We start from the raw sequence: 19,788 nt of genomic DNA on the forward strand, positions 1-19,788 counted from the left end.
GGGTGATGGTTGTTGTTTCTTGGGATTTTTTGCTTGATGGTCTTTAAGGCAGAGGAAAGTAGATGTTTGTATACTGGCGATAATAATCTAGGAGAGGGAGGGATTGATGATGAGGGGAGATGGAAGAAGACTGAAATTTTGACAAGATGAAAGAGGAGGAAATCCACAGAGCACCATTCACATTGCATTCTGAAGACCTGCTTCAGGAGGTGCCCCCCACAGAGATCACTGTGAATAGCTCTCCCTAGAGTTGTACAGCCAGGTGGTACCAGGAATGCAGAGCACGTGTAGCAGGAGGGAATGAAGGCTATGTGGTGAGGTTGGCTTTTTTTGAGAAGGGAAAGAAAGGAAGAAAAAGATGGATTTGCACATATAAAAGGAAAAGAATGCCTTGTTCACTTAACTTTTAAAGACTCTCACCAAGTGAAATAAGTATATAAATTTTAAGGTCAGAAAAATCCAAGTTCAGTTATTTACTAACTATATAACTTTGAGCAAATTACTTAATTCCTCTAAACCTCAGTTTCTTCATTAGTAAAATGGGACTTGTAATTTCTCTTACTGCGTAGGATTGTGGCAAAGATTAACTTCTATAGACATATAAGATGGTTGTCCTGGCATGTAGTAGGTGATCAATTATGCTAGCAGCATTTATAATGAATATACTATAAATGTCATCAAGTGCTACTCACACGTAAGGCATTACTTTTTTTTCTTCTTGCTTAGCCATGAAGAAGTTTCAGTACATACCAAAAGCAGAAACTAAAAAAAATCGCAAACTTTGCTGCCTGAAGTTAAATTTAAGAAACTGTATAAAGCAGCCTTATCAGGTTGCTAGGTAAAGTTTTCTTCAAAGATATTTTTGGCTCCTTGTCTTATCCCTGGAGAAATTTTTAAAATAAGTTATTTGTTAAAGCAAAGTGTGAAGCCAGGATGCTAATGATGTAAAATACCCATGGGAGAAACACTTTTATTAGATTTTCACTGGTTCACAAAACAGAAAAGATATATTTCTTCAGTATTAAGAGTTATTTTGCTACACATTCAAAGGCAAAGGCCTTTCCATATGAACATGTCTCCTCTCTGGCTCAATTTTCAGTCATTTCAAGGTGTTACCAATGATGGTCTCAAGGAGCTTTGACGTGTGGGCAATTTAAGAGCTTAGAAACCTGGAAAAATCACACTTGACTTAGTCCTCAGAGGAATGTGGGGGCATAACAGTTTAATTAGGTCTTAGTGACAGAGCAAACATTGTGAGAGAAGCAACAGTGAGATTACACCATCTTCATCTCCTTTGGTGGCCTTGTGCAGGGAAAGTCAGGGATTTCCTATGATGCCACCATGACAGCAATTGCAATGGAAGGTACAGCTGGAAGAGGAAGACATGGTATGAAAACAGGAAACTTTTCTTTTATATTATAGTATGGTTGATATACAATATTATATTGGGTTTACATATACAATGCAGTGGTTCAGCAGTTACACACATTATTAAATCCTCCCTGCTGCTAGTGTAGTCACTACCTGTCAACATAGAAAGATGTTACAGAGCCATTGGCTGTATTCTCCATGCTGCATGAGCATCCTTGTGCCCAACATATATTATGATTGAGATTTTTGTGCCCCTTTATCCCCCTCACCCTTCCCTACCCACCCATCCTAACACCTCCCCAATCCTAACCTGTGTCTCTGAGTCTACTGCTGTTCTGTTCATTTTGTTTCGTTTTGTTTTTAGATTCCACATAAAGTAAAATCACATGGTATTTGTCTTTCTCTACCTGGCTTATCTTACTAAGCATAATACCCTCTAGGTCCATCCATGTTATTGAAATGGCAGGATTTCCTTCCTTTTTTATGGCTGAATATTATTCCATTGTGTGTATGTACCACATCTTCTTTATCTATTGATCTATTGATGAACACTTAGGTTGCTTCCACATCTTGGCTATTGTAAATAATGTGGCAATAAACATAGGAAAAAAATAACATCTTTTTTCAAATCAGGGATTTTGTTTTCTTCAGGTAAATTCCTAGAAGTAGTTTCTGGGTCATATGGTATTTCTACTTTTATTTTTTGGAGGAGCCTCCATACTGCCTTCCACAGTGGCTGTACCAATTTACATTCACACCAACAGTGTAGGAGGGTTCCCATTTCTCTTCATCCTCGCCAGCACTTGTTAATTTCTTGTCTTCTGGATAATGAACATTCTAACTAGTGTAAGGTGCTATCTCATTGTGGTTGAGAACAGGAAACTTTTCTACATTAAAATTATCAGGCAACATTTATTAATTCATTCAGTAATATTTATCCACTCTACTGTCATGGTACTGTGGTCAATTCTATGGAGGGGTTTCAAAGGATATTCAAAGAATAACCTGTGCCTTCAAGGTTCTCACAATCTAAGACAAAGAAATATGATATGCATTAGAAAGGGATTCATGATTGTCCAACTTCTTAAAACTCTTTGTAAAATTGGGGGTAGGAAAATATTCAGGTAAACTTTCAGAACACACACACAGTATCTTATATTCTAAATAAATAGTCCACTATCTTGAGCTAGAAAGAGGTAAATTCACCAAAGCAAGTAATCTCTGGGCTGTTTTAAGAGAAGTGTTGCTTGACTGTCTTTTCATTTCCCATACCCCCCGAGATAAAATTAGTAATACAAGTTAAGCAATGAATCCCTTCACACCCTTTCCTATGCTTTTACATACATATTTGTGTACATAAAATACATGGTTTTACCTTCTTTTTAATCAGTTTTTTGCACAAATAAAATGTCTAGTACTTGATATGTGCCAAGCATTCTTCTAAGTGCCTTACCCATATTGACTCATTTAATACAATTACCATGTGAAGGTAGGTACTGTTCTTATCACACATCCTTACTTTACCAATGAAGAAACTAAGGCATGAAGTGCATAGGAAACTTGCCCAAACTGTACACCTAGTAAGTGTGAGACCTGGCTCCTGAACCTGAACTCTGAACCTCCTCATCATACCACTATCATACTATATGCATTATTGAGCAACTCACTTTTTGTACTGAACTATAAGACTTGGAGCCCATTTAGGGCATGATGTAAAGCTCTTTCCTCCTTTTTCATACTGCTGCACTGCATACCAGAATTCCAAATATAAATTTACTACTTTTATTTAATTGTATCCTGTGGCTTGACTCGAAGACAATTTGCTGTTTAAAGCTACTTATAACATTCTTAGATGGGTGACAAGTACATGGGCGTTCCTTATACTACAATGTTTATTTCGTGTGTTTGAAATTTTCCACAATAAAAGTTTTCTAAAAAAAAAATGCTAGGGTAAAAATTCATTGCACCTGCATCTTTTGTGATTATGTGTGAGAATTACTCTAGGATGAATACTGAAAAATGGAAATACTGGGTTGAAGAGTACGTGCATTTTAAAATGTAACTGATAGCACCAAAGTGCAACGTCCCAAATGAATGTTACTAATTTACATACCCACTAATAGTGTACAAGAGGAGTCATTTTCCCATGCATTCCATATTATCAATCTTTTAAATTTTTGCCAGTATGTTGAACAAACAAGGGTTTGATTTGCATTTCCCTGATCCCTTGAGGTTAGACAATTTTACATGTGTTTGTTGGCCATTCATATTCCTCTCCTATAAAGAATGGTTTCACATCTTTAACTTTTTTTCTGTGGGTGTATTTTTATAAAATCTTTCCTGAGGAAGATGATGTCAACTCGATTTGGTTGCCAGGGCTTTAAGAGATGTTATTTTTCTCCTTCACATAAAGCTGGAGATGCCCCTGCTCACATTCTCTTCCTGAGTTGCAAAACACCTTTGTTAATGAATCCGGTACCTCCTCCATTCAGAGTCACAGAAAATCCTGGTCTCTTTCTTCCAAAATTCACTAGGCTCCTGTGCCTCATAGACCTCATTGATCTCCTTTGTCTTTCTCCTCAGTCCACTGAGATGTCCAATTTATCTTCTTTTCTGCTATCCTTCCCCTCTCACCTCCCAATTCCCTCCAGCACCTTCTAAGTGGATAAAGAGATTTGGGGCAAAGTGTTCCTAGGAAGATTGTGTTGTTTAAAAACAACAGGCCCTTTCATTGTCTTCCTGAAAAAGCTTCCACCTTTTTCCACAAATGTCCAAAACACAAACAGGTTGAGCTTAACATGCGGAAGACACAACTCACATTCAAACCACGGTAGCCTCAGCAGAAAAGCTCTTTTTTGTATTTTAAAATGTTTTAGTCCTTTCATACTCCATATACGGGGGTTGCCCAGTCATTCCAGAATTATTCATAGTGTTTTATTACAGCTAATGTTGGACTCCAAACTTTAGTTGTCACCTCTTTTTCACGCCCCTCTTCAGTATTTCATGCGCTAGTGCTGTTTCCTGTAATTATTTCTCCTCCTTTCTACCTAATCAGAATGTAATAAAAAACATACTCTACTGAGAACTTGAGCTTTTCCTATAGTGAAACCAAATGCCATGGTATAAAATTCTCCATTGTGTTTGAGATCTCCTGGCATATTTTCAGTTTTAGAAACATTCACTGAGAACCTTTATGTGCATAAAATACATAAACACCATAGAGGAAGCAAAGAGAATTAAGACATATTCCTTGTTTCTTCAGAAACTAGAATCTAATGGGGGATAAAATAACTCTAAAATCAGACTCTCTTGCATGTTATAACAGAAGTATGAAATGACATAGGACTAGAGTAGATTGGAGGGAATATATTCGGTCAGAGAGGCTAGTGGAGCTGGTAGGTACTGAAGCCCTCAGCGGTGTAACTAAATGAGGACAAACTTTTGAATGCGGTGACCACCAGAGGGAGGATTGATCCCTGTGGTATTTCTCATTGCTTCGTTTTTCTTGCGTAAGGAAATTGGTTTGTTTACTTATTGTTTTGAAATCTGAGGTTTTTAGAACCCGAGGGGCTTTCTGAAATTATACTACACAACCCTTTTATTTCCCATTGTATAAATGGGAAAACTAAGCCCAAGTCACGCTGCTGGGTAACACTGAGGATCAAAGCTCAGCATCTATGCCTTCAGGTAGCTGTTTTTTATATGTTAATATAATACGTATATGGTCTAGGATATAGACTATTTCACCATTCCTGGAAGCAGACCCATCCTCCAGTTCATTTTCCATACAACAACCAGACAACTTTCCCAAAACAAGGAAATCAGACCATGCCAATTTTCTATTTAAAACCCTTCAATGGCTTTTTATTGCCCTTGTAAAAGAATTCAAACTCCTCTCTGTGGCCTGCATGGCCCCGCCTATTCTTGCTATGCAAACCTCCCCTGATCAATGTGCTTGAGTCACACGCTCCACTTAGTCCTTCCAATAAAGTTTAAAGTTCTTCCCCTTCCCCACCCCTATTTGTGGTGTTTCTCCCCAGGCTCTTCTACTTCCTGCTCATTCTCTCTCGTCTGTCTCAGCTCATGTGTCTCTTCTATAATAGCAAGAAAACTAATGCAAGGTTTTAATCCATTTCATAAATCAAACGTCCACATTACCAACTGGAAGAAGCAGCAGGACATTCAGCCTTCACATGCTCCCAGCAGTCATAGTCCGTCCTCACCATGGAGATGAGCATTATTCTGACTTCTGTGGCGGTGATTTCCTTAATATTTATAATCTTACCATGTGTAATAAAATCCCGTCCGTTAACAATTATAGTGTAGTGTGGCCTGCCTTAAACGGAATCATTGTATTTTTGTGCGTATCTCCTTTTATTCAATATTGTGCTTGTAAGATTCATCCATGCTATTGTGTATAGTAATAATTTGTTTCTCTTACTGCTATATGGTATTCCATCACCTCCCTGGTTCCCAACGGGGGCAGTACTGCCCACCGGTGGGTGCTGAAGAAATCTGAGGGGGCGTTTTTGGTCCAAGACTTATTAAGGGAGCACTGGGGACCAGCCACTGCCCCGTTGGGCAATACTAGCATAAACGCGATGAACGGTTCGATTAGTACTCTACTGTGAATTGGTCAAAGCCAAGGGAACTATTTCTGCATTCATGTCAAAACTTGACTTGTACCAACGAAATTTTAGTCGAAGACAGTTTCATCAGTTTCCAAATCTTTCTTCAGTGGAAACGAATGATGACGACATTCTGGTTTATAGCCAGCATTTGGAAGTAATTAAAGAAGACTTTACAAATAGATTTCAGGATTTACTAAACATGATTATTCCAAATTGGGGCCTAGAACCTTTCTGGAACCTACAAATAGCAGAAGTATCACTGCGGGAGGAATTGATAGAATCGTCAACAAATGAAGAGTTGAAATTGAAATTAAAAAGTGGATATCAGGTGCCCCGGGGCGCGGCCCGCGTTGCACCGAGAGCCGCCGCGCTCAGCGGCTCTAACCTCCGCGTCGAGCCCTTGCCCGACCTCGGCAAGCGAGGGAGCGCGGGGCCAGCGGGGCCGTTGGCGTCGCTGACCTATACCGGGGCGCCTGGCGGGCCCGGGCTGCGGCTGCGAGGAGCACTCTGTCGCCCTTCTCGGCCCCCGGGCACAGCCCCGTCTTCCCGTCGCCAGGGTCCCTCCCGCCGCAAACTCCGGGAGAGGCCCGGGGCGCGCCGCGGTCCCGGCAGCGGGGGGAGAAGCCGGGGCATGTGTCTTACAGGCAGTACACGGCAGAACGCCAAGCCAGTCTGAGAATTCCTGTTTAGTTGAAACTGCAAGCATTATTTTTGACAATTATTTACTACTGAATATTCAGTGGGTGAAATTGAAGGCTTTCACTCAGAAGATATCAAGAAAAAGAACCTGAGGCACACGGGCTCCTGGGCTGCTGTGGATGGCCTTGGCTCTCCTGACCACTCTTCCCAGTAGGATGTCCCTGAGATCCCTCAAATGGAGCCTCCTGCTGCTATCACTCCTGAGCTTCCTCGTGATGTGGTACCTCAGCTTGCCCCACTACAAAGTGATAGAACATGTAAACTGAATGTACTTCTATGAGTATGGGCCAATTTACAGACAAGACTTCTGCTTCACACTTCGAGAGCATTCAAACTGCTCTCATCAAAACCCCTTTCTTGTCATCCTGGTGATCTCACGCCCCTCAGATGTGAAAGCCAGACAGGCCATTAGAGTAACTTGGGGCGAAAAAAAGTCTTGGTGGGGATATGAAGTTCTCACATTTTTCTTACTGGGCCAACAGGCTGAAAGGGAAGACAAAGTGTTAGCCCTGTCCTTGGAGAATGAACACCTTCTTTATGGTGACATAATACGACAAAATTTTTTAGATACATATAATAACTTGACCTTGAAAACTATTATGGCATTCAGATGGGTAACTGAGTTTTGCCCCAACGCCGAGTACATCATGAAGACAGATACTGATGTTTTCATCAATACTGGCAATTTAGTGAAGTATCTTTTGAATTTAAACCACTCAGAGAAGTTTTTCACAGGTTATCCTCTAATTGATAATTACTCCTATACAGGATTTTTCCAAAAAATTCATATATCATACCAGGAGTATCCCTTCAAGGTGTTCCCTCCCTACTGCAGTGGGTTGGGTTACATAATGTCCAGAGATTTGGTGCCAAGAATCTATGAAATGATGAGTCACGTAAAACCTATCAAGTTTGAAGATGTGTATGTTGGCATCTGTTTGAATTTATTAAAAGTGAACATTCATATTCCCGAAGATACAAACATTTTCTTTTTATACAGGATCCATTTGGATGTCTGTCAACTTAGACATGTGATTGCAACCCATGGCTTTTCTTCCAAGGAAATTATCACATTTTGGCAGGTTATGCTAAGGAACACTACATGCCATTACTAATCTGACATTCTACCAAAACTCTAGAGATGGACAGGATACTTTGTGGGAAGTGTTAAAGTTGGTACTGCAAACTCTCCAGTGGAAAAGTCCTGGGAAGGTCCCTGTGCTGGCTTACACTGACCTGAAACTCCCAGAGAACCCGTAAACTAGAGATTACACTTTACTTGCGGGTTATTTAGACAGAAATCAAGTCAGACCCTTTAAAGATAATATGCAGAGGAATTAAACATCTTATAAAGGAATTGGAAGTCCTTGTTAATAAAGCAAGTAGGACCCAACAATCTGAACATGTCCTTCAATAGACTAGAACTTCTTAACAGGGTTTCATTGAATTATAAGCTCATTAGTCTGTAACTACAAAGCAACGTGGAGTTCTATTCATTGAACAATCTATGTCAGTTAAGGGTTTTGTGTATATCTTATGTGGATTACTGGTTTTTAAAAATATGTAGTTCTGTGTAAAAAGTTACACTGAGCAAAATTTCATCTGTTTTTGGTCATTTCAAAAGGTCATTCAGCAGCATTTCAGTGTTACTAGTTATTTTTTAATATCACGTAGTACTCTTCCTTGTGTTTGGTGAATGTTATGCTTATTTCAGTACTGTATAAATGGAATAGTGAATTACCCTTTACATTTGAACTTTGTTTCCAGTTACTTTTCTGATGAGTTTATTTTCAATAGCTCTGTTGATGTAAAGTCATTGGTTTTTGGCATGTCGGTAATCTCTTGGACTTCTATAAATATTTCACCGTGGTAATACAGAGAAGAATTAAAGCAAGAAGATCTGAAAAGAAAAAAAAAAATAGTGGCTATCAAGAATTTCAGCTTCAAAGGCAAATTTCAATATTATATCCAGCCTTATGGGCTGTAGCAAAGAAGTTTTTCATTGCATTTCCATCATCATATTTAGCCGAAAGAGGATTCAGCATGGTCAACAATCTATTAACAAAGAAAAGAAACAAATTGTCAATAGTGAAAAGTGGTGATTTAAGATTTAGGATGACAAAAATGACACCAAACATTGAAAAATTAGTGTAATCTCACCAAGCTCAACCCTCTCACCAATAAAGATTTCATTAATTTTTAAAATAATATATACTTCTTTAATTGTTTAATTTTAATTATACTTTGAGGAATAAATTAATATTGTTAATCCCTTCTAATTAAAAAATTTGAAAAATTTGTCCTTGTTTTATATGTAGTACAGTATAATTCACTTAAGGGGGGGTTATCACTCTTTGAAAAAGTGGGCACTGAGCCAAAAAAGGTTGGGAACCTATGCATCACATGAACATAACACAGTGTATTTACCCATCATACAACTGATGGACATTTAGATTGTCTCAGATGTGGTTATAATGAATAATGCTGCTATAAATATTCCTGTACTTATATGCTAGTATATGTTTGTGAGAGATACTAGGAGTGGATTTGCTAGGCCCTGGGTTCTGATTGTTATCAACACTACTGGATTAATGCCAGTATTATCAAGTGTTTATACTCTCAAATTTTACTCCTGCCTGCAGTTTTTGAGAGTCTTCACTGCTGTATATCCACACCAACACCTGGAATTTTTAGATTTAAAATATTTTTGACATTCCAGTGGGTATACAGAGTATCTGTGATTTCAATTTGCATTTCCTAGTTGCTAATGAAATTAAGCACTTTTTCATTTGCTCATTGGTCATTTAAATACCCTTTTGTGTGTGTGAAGTGGAAAATTATTCCTCCATAGGACTAATAATTATTTTAAAATTATTCTCCATAGGACTGTATGTCTTTATCTTATTAATATCTAAAAGTTATTTATATATTCTGCATATGAGCCTTATATTGTTTACATAGGCAGCAAATATCTTCCCCCACTCTGTGACTTGCCTTTTCATTTTCTTTTGCAGACTGGTGTTCTGAAAAGCAGACACTGAGATGGAGTTAAAAGTGCAGAAGGTTTATTGAGAATTAACACCCGTAAAGGAAAAGGGAGGAAGTAGGGTTCAGCAGGCATTGCCATCAGACAACAATTCCAACCTGAAAAAGTCTCTGCTAGCCCAGTAGAAAACCTGGGGAAGAAATTTCCCTCCACTGGACAGAAATGCCTATCCCTGTACTACTGCCTTGCTCAGTCAGTCATTGTTCAGTGTCCTGCCCAAGAGGACAGTGATTTGGTTATCACTCCTTGCTCGGTTTTGGGCTGGGGAACCACCTCAAGAATAGCATGACCTTGACTCAACAGCTAGGCTGACTTGATGCAGCTAACAGCTGGAGTCGGTCATCTAACCACACTTCTTGCAACTGAGAGCAAGTCGTTTCTTCAAGGCGGCTCTGAGAGGCACATCTGTGTCCATCACACTCTTGTAAAGGTATCCTTATGAACAGAAGTTCTTAATTTTAACACCATAAAAATTTCAGTTATTTGCTTTATGATTACTGTGTTTTGTGTCTTGTTTAGTCTTCTATATTCTCTCCTACAATCATTTTAATTTAGCCTTTCACATTTAGTGAATACATTGCCATGGAATTCATTACTGCATATAATGTAAGGAGATCTATTTCTTTCCCCCGTGTGGATACTCTGTTGACCCCATATTACTGAAAAGACCATCCTTTCTCCACTAATTTGCAATACTATCCCTGTCACACACCAAGTGTTCATGTATATGGGGAGTGTTTATGGGCTCTCTCTGTCGTTCCATTCCAATAGCATGAAAAGTCCTTTCACCTTATTCTTGTTTAAGAGTATCTTCATTACTTTGGGACCTTTACATTTTCATATAAATTTTTAAATCAGCTTGTTTATGTTCCCCAAAATAACTTTTGTTACCTTTGATTGCAACACTTCAGAAGAATTTACATCTTTACAACATTAAATATTCTAATCCATGAACACAGTATATCTCTGATTATTTATATCTTCTTTTGGTCTATGAATAAAAATTTCACAGTTTTCTCCATAAAAATCTTGGACATATTTCATTAGATTTACTCCTAGATATTTTATATTTGTTGACAATGTTGTAAATGGTACCTTTTCAAAATTTTTATTTTCTAACTTTTTTTGCCAGCATTTAGAAAAACTGCTGGTCTTGTTATATTAATTTTGTATCCAACCCCAGTGCTAAATTATTTTATTAATTCTTAAAATTTAACAGTAAAGTCTTCTGCATTTCCACATACACATTCATATTAACTATGAATAATGTCAATTTTATTTCTTTTCCAACCTTTAACTTTTTTGTTATTTTTTTTTCCTTTTGCCTAATGTGCTGACTAAAATCTCCAGCACTATCTTGAAAAGAAGTGGTGACAGCAGTCACCCTTACACAATATGGGTTCTTATTTTCACTTATATTTTCTCTGGTAATTTTTTATTTTCTTGTCAGTTCTTGACTTTTAATAAAATTTTAAAATATTTTACCCAGGGTTTTTACTGGTTGTCTGTAGAAGGACTGGTCTAAATAAATAACATTGTCAACCATATTTCTGGAAAACCTAAAACACACTTTGATTTTTTTAAATCTTTTCACTCAGCAACTTCCATTTATCTCTGTGGCCATTGATTTAGGTTAGGTTACCATCATTTTTTGCTGACCCAGTATAATAATCTTCTTACTTTTCCATGTGCCCCTCTTCTTCAATTAATTTTCAATCATGTTGTCTGGAGGATCTTTCTAAAATACAAATTTGATCATGTCTCTCCCTGAATGAAACTCTTAATATCTCTCTCAGTTCAACCAGAAATAGCCTCCTTTCCTCTTTACCCCCATGTATTCTGTGTTCCAGACACACACACACACCACAATGTTTTCAACATTTTGTGCTTTTATCTTTCCTCTGGACATGCTGTTTAGTCTACCTGCAGTGTCGCTGTCTACCGTTCACCTGGGAACTAATTGCCCAAGTCTCAGCACAGATAATTCTCTCTCCTCTGAGGACTCCCTTATGCCCTTCTGTTAGAAGCTGAATTGTGTCCCCCCCAAATTCGTATGTTGAAGTCCAAATTGCTAGGATCTCAGAATGTGACTTTGAGGTAAGGCCTTTGAAGAGGTGGTTAAGTTACAATGAGGCCATTAGACCGGGTCCTAATCCAATCAGACTGGTGTCCTTCTAAGGAGAGATCAGGACACGTGGAGAGATTCCACGAATGCTTGTGCACAGAGAAAAATCATGAGAGGACGCAGTGAGAATCAGCCATCTGCAAGCCAAGGAGAGTAGGCCTTGGGAGATACCAAATCTAGCTGACACCTTAATCTTGGACTTCCTGCCTCCAGGACTCACAAAATAAACTTCTGTTTTTTAAGCCGCCCAGTCTGTGGTATCTTGTTATACAAGCCTTAGCAAACAAATACACCCCACCCCTTCCAACCCAGAATGTTAAACATCCCGTTCCTGCTTCCTTTTACACAGATCCATGGTGGCCTTATCACCTGAGCTTGTTCCTGGTTTGCTTGTCTCACCACTGTTGCTGAAAAACAGTTTCTTGAAAATACATGTTTTGAATGGATGGATATTTCTCAAAATGAGAGACAAAAGGAAGATTACTCTTTGGGGAACCAATTGAAGGATTCGTGGTTTGTAGACTAGCCTGAACCCAAGAGTAACTCTTCAGAAATTCTAAAATCAGAAACTACAGGGCTTATAACTTTTTCTCTTGACATAGAAAGCTAAGGAAGACTACTGTTCCTGCTGGGAGCAGAAACAAGGTAACGTGCAGAAAGTAAAACAGAGTAATAGCCTGTATGTGCTTGATGAGTGTCAGACTGCTTCAGGCTGAAGTGGGTGATGAAAGTGTATATACATAACTCTAGCAACCTCTGAGTGGTTTTTATCCCAAAGTGCTCACTCATCAGAGAAACAGGGGTGAGTGAGTATATTAGTGTGTGTGTGTTAACGTAGTAAAAGTGGTGACTATCTCAACATTGTGATCAGGCTGCTGACGTCCAATCCCTAGCTCTATCTTTTATTCACTTAAAATTTCAAAGCCTCCATGGAGGCTCCTCATCTGTAACATGGAAATGATGGTGATTATAGTACCTCCTCTAAAGAGCTGTTTTGTGGGTTACCTGACATCATTCATGTAAAGGGCTAGCACAGGTTAAATGTTGTTATGATAAACATCTATACCCTATTCAGTGGAGCACATGTGATGTTATGCACATCTATAGAAGAGAAACCCCTGCATCCTTCAGGATGTGGCAGAAAAAATTTAGCAGCACACAAATGCCAGGTGATCTTGTGTTTCTGAGCACCCTAAGCCTACATTCTCATCAGTATGTTTTTGGAGTCCACCATTTAAAGACTCTTTCCACTGAGTTTATTACCATTTATGACTCAGACAGGAGTGCAGTCCATTTCCTAAAGCTTTTGCTTGGGATATCATGAGGCTAGACAAGAAATGTGTTCTAATATAAGACTTTCAATTTACTGGTGCTTTCTCAAGTATGACTAAGAATTCAACCAGTTTGGAGGTAATCTCCTGGATTCTCATTCTTTAACCTATAATATTCAGATTCGGGAAGGGACCCTTCTGCCACATTACAGCAACTACAAAGTTATGGCTTTCCTGGAGGAAATGTCAGTGGATAAGGCGATGTAGCAATTGTGCCAACCATGGAAGTGGACAGGGAGTCGACTCTTTTAAGTACTTAAATAGCAACTTTGAAGACTGTTCAACACTTGTTTTGCTTGCTAGATGAGATTGTCCTGCCTTCAATTCTCCAAGCTAGATGCACAGTGGATGGTTGCCTGGGTGACAACCCGTAAACTAAGCAGTCTCTTTGCAGCTAACTGAAGGGTTTGTACACACAGAACCAGCTTTAATTATTTTTTTTAAAGTACTTGGAGCTGTGCAACGTTGGAAAATAATCAAAGAAACAAATCTAAATCTATGCTGCTTTTAAATGGATCTCTTGATTAAGTGTGGTCTGACAGCTGTTCCAGAAATGAGTGCCACAGTGAATAAGGATGATGTTGACTGCTATTTGGCTTGGTGATCCTTCAGCTGTGTGCCAACTCCCTCGGCAGAACACACAGTAGGTAAGCCAAATCTCCACTTTTCATCACGTTTTAGAGAATACCATATGTTGCAACTGTTTCTCTCCCCAAAGGATGTCCCAGAGGAGGAACATCAGGTAAACTGATAGAGGAGACTGTGTCCGAATCTCAAATAATTATATCCTTAGAGTTTTTGGAATAAACTCATTTTTACTTTTCAAATATGGAGATTATCTTTTCCAATGCTTAATGTACACTCCTCTAGACCATAGGCTATACTGGTAAGGACAAGAAAAGCATATAAAAATACTTACTTCCATTTAATTATACCGAGGGATAATCTTTCATTTTAGTTTAAACTCTTAAATATGTGTTAACTACACATGGTATAAACCTTCTTGGAACCACTTGGTATTGTATATACGTGTTCTTAGCCATATTTTCTCAATAAGACAGGAGATTCCCATTGCTTTAAGTCTTAATAACATATGATTCCCTATCAAATGTGCAGTATAAAAAAAAGATTTTGTATTACAAGCAGATTAACATGCATACAATTCAAGATAAAAGAAACAGCTTCAGTAGGTGTTTAACCAGAAAGAAATGCTTGTGGAAATGAAATATTATTGCTTAAAAATTGTCAATCAAACAATCCTAAAGGGAAAGCTGAGAAAAATTTTCTTGTGAAGAAACTTGAAATAGAAATGCACAGATTGAAATCAGAAGAGGAAATGGAGCTCATAAAAAACCATGTAGGTCTGTCCCTGCTACTTGAAAGAGCTACCTACGTAGGATGCTGCTGTTGTTCAATTTGATTCTTCATTGGCTTCCTCCGGTCACTGCCGAGTATATAAGACAACGGATGACCAAGTAATGACCACACTGCCCAGCACTATAGTGATTTGATTTGATAACCTTCAGGTGACAGTTTGGTTTAAGTCTTGAATTTTTATCTTTTACTTAGATTAAGACTCTCCTTGTGAAGTGCTCTCAAAGGTCACATTAAAGAATGAAAAATCACAACTCCATAGCATACATTGTCATTTCATTACTAGGGGTAATAACCTTGGAAAAAATACTCTTGGTGTTTTATTTCCCTTTTTGAATAAGCTGGTGATAGAAATACATATTTCTTGCCTAGTTGTTATTTGAATATATAATGTTTTGTCTTTATTGAAGGGCAGGTTTTAATTATCCTTTGCTTCAGAGATCTTTTCTTTTACCTGAAATGGCATTGCAAATACTGTTGCATTTTCAAAAACAAAGTATATAAATCCAAGTTGCAAGGCAGGTTTCTGGGACAAATATATATATACCGATTTGACAGTTTTCTGTGGCCTGATTTCATGTGTATAATTTATTCCTTCAGCTGTTAGTAAAGTTCCATGTATGATGTTTACTCAATGCTAACAGTTAGGATAATGATGATGAAGAGACAGAAATCAAGCAAGTCTACTTTCCTTAGAAGAACTTAAAGAAAATAGTCAGGCACTACTGGTGGGTACAGACACACAGGAGAACAGTCGGGCAGTATTTAGGGAAATTAAATGCACTTGACCCATTCATGTCAGAGAAACTTCTACATAGTGCACAACAAACCCTGAACAAGGATATTTATCATAGGGTTGTTTCTGTGGAAGTTGGAGGCAACTTATATGTCCATCACCAAGGGAAGGGAAAATAAAATATAGAGGTGTGTACTGTGCAGCCGTTAGAAGAAAACAACCAGAGGTACATGTAAGTATGAGGCTAAAGCTTAAAAACACTGTTAAGTTAAAAAATAAGTAACAAGATCTATAGTACAATATCATTTGTGCAAATCTAAAACATGCACATACACATAACAGTACCATATGCTTTATAAAAATATATACATATCTGAAGATATCTTCCAGGCACATTAGATTGGGTTCCTGAGAGGTAGAGGGGAGTAGGGGAGGGGACCATTGCTGGAGAGGAAAAAATAAAATAAAACGAGGAAAGCCAGACAAGGCCCAGTACTGCTAATGAGAAGTATGAGTAACCCAACAGTCTCTAAGGTCCAAATGAGGAAATGAAAATAGGCCTATTTTATAAACATTTCTTTAAATACTAGTTGTATTAAGTCCTTTTGGACACCAGCACCCACCTCTCTCCTGCATGGGATCCCATTTTGCCAATGTCTGTGCCTCATTTTCCTCATCTGTAAAATATGAATAATAATATTATTTCTCTGATGGTGTTGTTTGGAATTAAATAGGTAAACTATATGTAAGCATTTAGAATAGTATATGACACATAGTAAGCATTCAATAAATGTTGGATATTATTGCTGTTACATCACTGTGTAAGCTGCTTTGAGCAAAGGTAGGGAAAGATTTGAGGAATTGATTCTCTACTGCTGTTTATTCTCTATTAGAAATTGGGCTGAGTTGGCGGGTGAAAAGTGGTGTTTATCCTAGGAAGTTTAACTCAAAAGGAAAAAGTGGTAATGATAAATGTCAGTTAGAAAATAAAGTGAATTGAAAGGAAGATTGTGGATTGAACTCTAATCACTAGGTCGATGTTTCCAGAAATTATCTAATGATAGGAATCATCTGAATGCTTGGGCAAACAAACAAAAAAAGATGCATCCTGGAGATAGTAAAAAGATCAGTGGTGGCCAGGGGTTATGGAGAAGGGGAGTCGGGTGAATAGGTGGAGCACAAGTTTTTTTAGGGAGTGAAACTGCTCTGTATGATAATATAATGGTGGGTTCATGTCATACATTTATCCAAAGCCCTAGAATGTACCCTACATTGGGTACCAAGAATGAACCCTAACTGCAAATTCTGAACTTCGGATAATAATTACAGGTAAATGTAGGTTCATCAGTTGTAACAAATGTATCACTGTGGGGCTGGGTGTTGATAGTGAGGGCCTATGTGGGAGTTCAGGGATATAAAGGGAACTCGGCACCTTCCACTCAATTTTGTTGTCAACCTGAAACTGCTCTAAAAAAATATATCTATTTAAAAAGAGTCTTTAAAAAATGTTTTAATTAAAATAAAAAGGTGGGAGAGTCCCCAACCTCTTTCCAGACCAACTAAATCAAAAGGAACCTGAGAATCTTTATTTATAACAAGGGGACAGGATAATTCTTATTCTCAAACTTGTTTAGGAAGCTGCACTAAGCTAAGGCCACATTTCTTTGAAAGCCAAGGAGACAAGGCACCTACTTGCATGCTGTTCTGTTGCTGACCTCATCAACTGCCTGCCTCGTGCCGCTTTAGGTCTTCCCCAGGTGCCCAATCACATCCTCTTGGACCTGTCTTTCATTTTCTATGGCCAATCAGTCACAAATCCTGTGAAGCCTTACTTTCAAATTTTTATTTCTGCCTTTCTAGCCTTTATCATAACAATCTTCCTAAAGTGCCAATGTTTCTAAAAGCCACTTCTCAAAACTCTCCATGGGCTTCCCAACCTGTTCAGAAAGAAAGTATAAATTCCCATCTGGTCTGCCCTCTCCTCCTTGACCCTAGGTCTTGCCCTTTGTTCATGCCCTTCTCCCAGCCAATACTGCCCTTTTCCCTTCACAGTGGCCTCTTCACATATTACTGATACCTTTCTTTCTGTGGAGTGTTCCAACCCACATGGCCATTCCATTTGACATCTATGAGATTCATTATTAGTTCTTTGCCTTGACATTTAGCCATGTGTCTTCTTTCTTGCATTTTGTCTTAACTATTTTGTTAATGAAGGCTCCTGAAGACATACAGTATCCTTGTAAATGAGTGGATGAATTTACTAAATAGTACTATCTCTTGCGAAGTACATGTTCTGTTCGAGAAGGAAAGCTCTATGTAGACTGGCCTATGAATTCTGAAGGCATTTAGAATATTGTTTAGAATATTGAAGACCAATTCTAGGTATTTCTCTTGTTTCTTTTTCTTAGCTTTTCTTCACGTTGTACTCTGAAATGGGCCTTGTTTTCTTTTGATTTCAACCAAATGTAAGTTCATTACAAGTATATTGCCTATTCAGTGGAATAGCATGTGCCTATGTACAGTAACTGTGGTATCAGAAGCTGAAGTTGGAATACAGGGTCTGACAGAGGATTTTGTTCTGTTTCCAACAGCAAGAGACTCCATGGGGGTGGTAGTCTGGTAACTTCAAAAATTGCAATTTAGGAGATAGTTCAGTGATTTGAAAAACCGAGATGGGACATCTAACATTAGGACTTTCTGGGAAAATATAGAACGGTGTCCATCATGCTCTTCAATGACTGGCACTGTGCTAGGATTATGGAGGATAGAAAAGGGTGAAGCATGGAGTATTCCTGCTACTGAGGAGTCTATAGTATTGTCAGAAAGATAGAATTCCCTCAAGAAAATAATTATAGGGATATTAATAAACAACACTAAAGAAAATAAAATCCTAGAAGAATTTTCACCAATAAATGTGCCAGCACTTTGTCTACTGTATTTCAGATCCCCTCCAGCCATTTGAAGTGGGGATTATCATTTCCATTTTACTGTTGAGGAAATGAAACTTGGAGAAGTGGAGCGACATGCTCAACATTACACCGGTGGTCATCTGTGGGGGAGGGTTTTGAACCCAGACTCTGTCAGACCCCAGCACCTGTGCTCTTTCTATTCTGGTGTCGATCCATCCTTCCTTCTCCTCTACCAAAGTAGATCCTGCAAATCGATGGTAAAATTATTGTTGTTCATAATTTAAAACATGTGCAAAGAACCAAGACTGATAGGATTATGCGATTTTTCACTTTTTCAAAGTTGTCTTTAAAACTATGATAATATTTTACACAAAAGAAGGAAACAGGTGACACTAAGGATAGAAAATGTTACAGTTGAAACACGCACTGCTTTGTTGGCTCTCATTGAATTAAATTGTTTCTTTTCTCTTGAAGGCAATTATATGGAACTAGAAAGATGAATAAAAATAAACTGATTCATGATTTCCTGGAAGTGGTTTCAAGAGGGGATGTGGAACTCATATGTGACCATATTACTAAAGTGCATTCTATCCTTGGAAACCTTGACTTTCAGCATCCAAAGACTGGGAATACACCTCTCATTACTGCAGCAGAAGAAAATCTAACAGAGGTAAAATGTGGTGTCCTGGGGCCCATGGGTAGTCTTCCAAGCTAATGGTTCCAGGAATAGATAGGAAGAGCATAATTACCTACCTCCATGAAAGAATGTCTGAAGGCACAAAGGGCAGGGGTCAGGAAACTGGAAGGGGACCTGGGGTACCCTAAATAATCTAGACAGTTACCATCTTTATTTATATTCTCTCACTCAGTCAACAGATATTCCTGCTATACTCCAGGCAGTGTATTAGACTTCATGTTGGGTACAAAGGTAAATCAAATGCAGATGTCACCCTCAAGGAGCTTATGGTCTAGAGGGACCACTTAATGGAGCCTGAGTTTTTTCCCTCAGTTCCCACTCACCATTCAGTACTGGAAGTTTGTTCCCTGCTCTAACAAATACACATAATCCTGAAAACAGGGGAAAAGGATTAAATAAATAATGACAAGACCTAAGAGGGCAGGAGATTGTTCTCTTTGCTCTAGCTAAGTGCCTGACACATCTAGGTGCTTAATAAGTATTTACTAAATGGTTAAACTAATAAATAAACAACCCATTCGGGTCTTACTGGCCATTTATACCATTGTGTGTGGGTACTTTTAAGATTCTTTTTAAGTGTGAAAGGTAGTAACAATATGAGCACATGGAATTGGGTAGGAACAGGAAAGAGGAGGCTTTCAGGGGAATTTAAAAAAGGGCTTAGAATGGGGAAACTAGAGTGAAAAAGGCAAATTTCACTCAACTTCACAAGTCAGTGCTTCTACAATCCTTGGGAATCTAAATGCTGTGGGCCTTCAACCCTGCCTGTCCACCTTTGCTTCGTCAATTAGTCTCTCTTGACTATATTCTTAGCTTTTTTTCTCTTTGACTTCTTTCTATTAACACTTTTTAAACAAATTATAAAACAT

The 19,788-nt window shown here is 38.3% G+C and overlaps 2 protein-coding genes across 6 annotated transcripts in view; both read left to right on the top strand.

The window, feature by feature from the left end:
• The first annotated feature begins 6,629 nt into the window (after window positions 1–6,629).
• On the top strand, window positions 6,630–8,600 carry LOC118913012 (UDP-GalNAc:beta-1,3-N-acetylgalactosaminyltransferase 1-like). Its single transcript, XM_036886668.2, is given in 1 exon segment — window positions 6,630–8,600. A coding segment is annotated over 1 exon segment (996 nt). The 5' UTR covers window positions 6,630–6,820; the 3' UTR covers window positions 7,817–8,600.
• Window positions 8,601–12,225: 3,625 nt separating this feature from the next.
• The window catches only part of MAP3K19 (mitogen-activated protein kinase kinase kinase 19), a 46,213-nt gene continuing 38,650 nt past the window's right edge, over window positions 12,226–19,788 (top strand). Inside the window, exons 1-3 of one of the 5 annotated variants that reach the window (XM_036886657.2) lie at window positions 12,226–12,517; window positions 13,324–13,850; window positions 18,697–18,892. In XM_036886657.2, coding sequence (XP_036742552.2) covers window positions 18,719–18,892 — 174 coding nt within the window. In that variant the 5' untranslated portion in view covers window positions 12,226–12,517; window positions 13,324–13,850; window positions 18,697–18,718. Of the gene's footprint in view, window positions 13,851–18,696; window positions 18,893–19,788 lie in introns of those variants that run through there. The other 4 variants (XM_036886658.2, XM_057505656.1, XM_057505657.1 and 1 more) reach the window with 4 other exon arrangements.

The sequence above is a fragment of the Manis pentadactyla genome, chromosome 8 (genome assembly GCF_030020395.1).
Source record: "Manis pentadactyla isolate mManPen7 chromosome 8, mManPen7.hap1, whole genome shotgun sequence".
Classification (NCBI taxonomy): Eukaryota; Metazoa; Chordata; class Mammalia; order Pholidota; family Manidae; genus Manis; species Manis pentadactyla.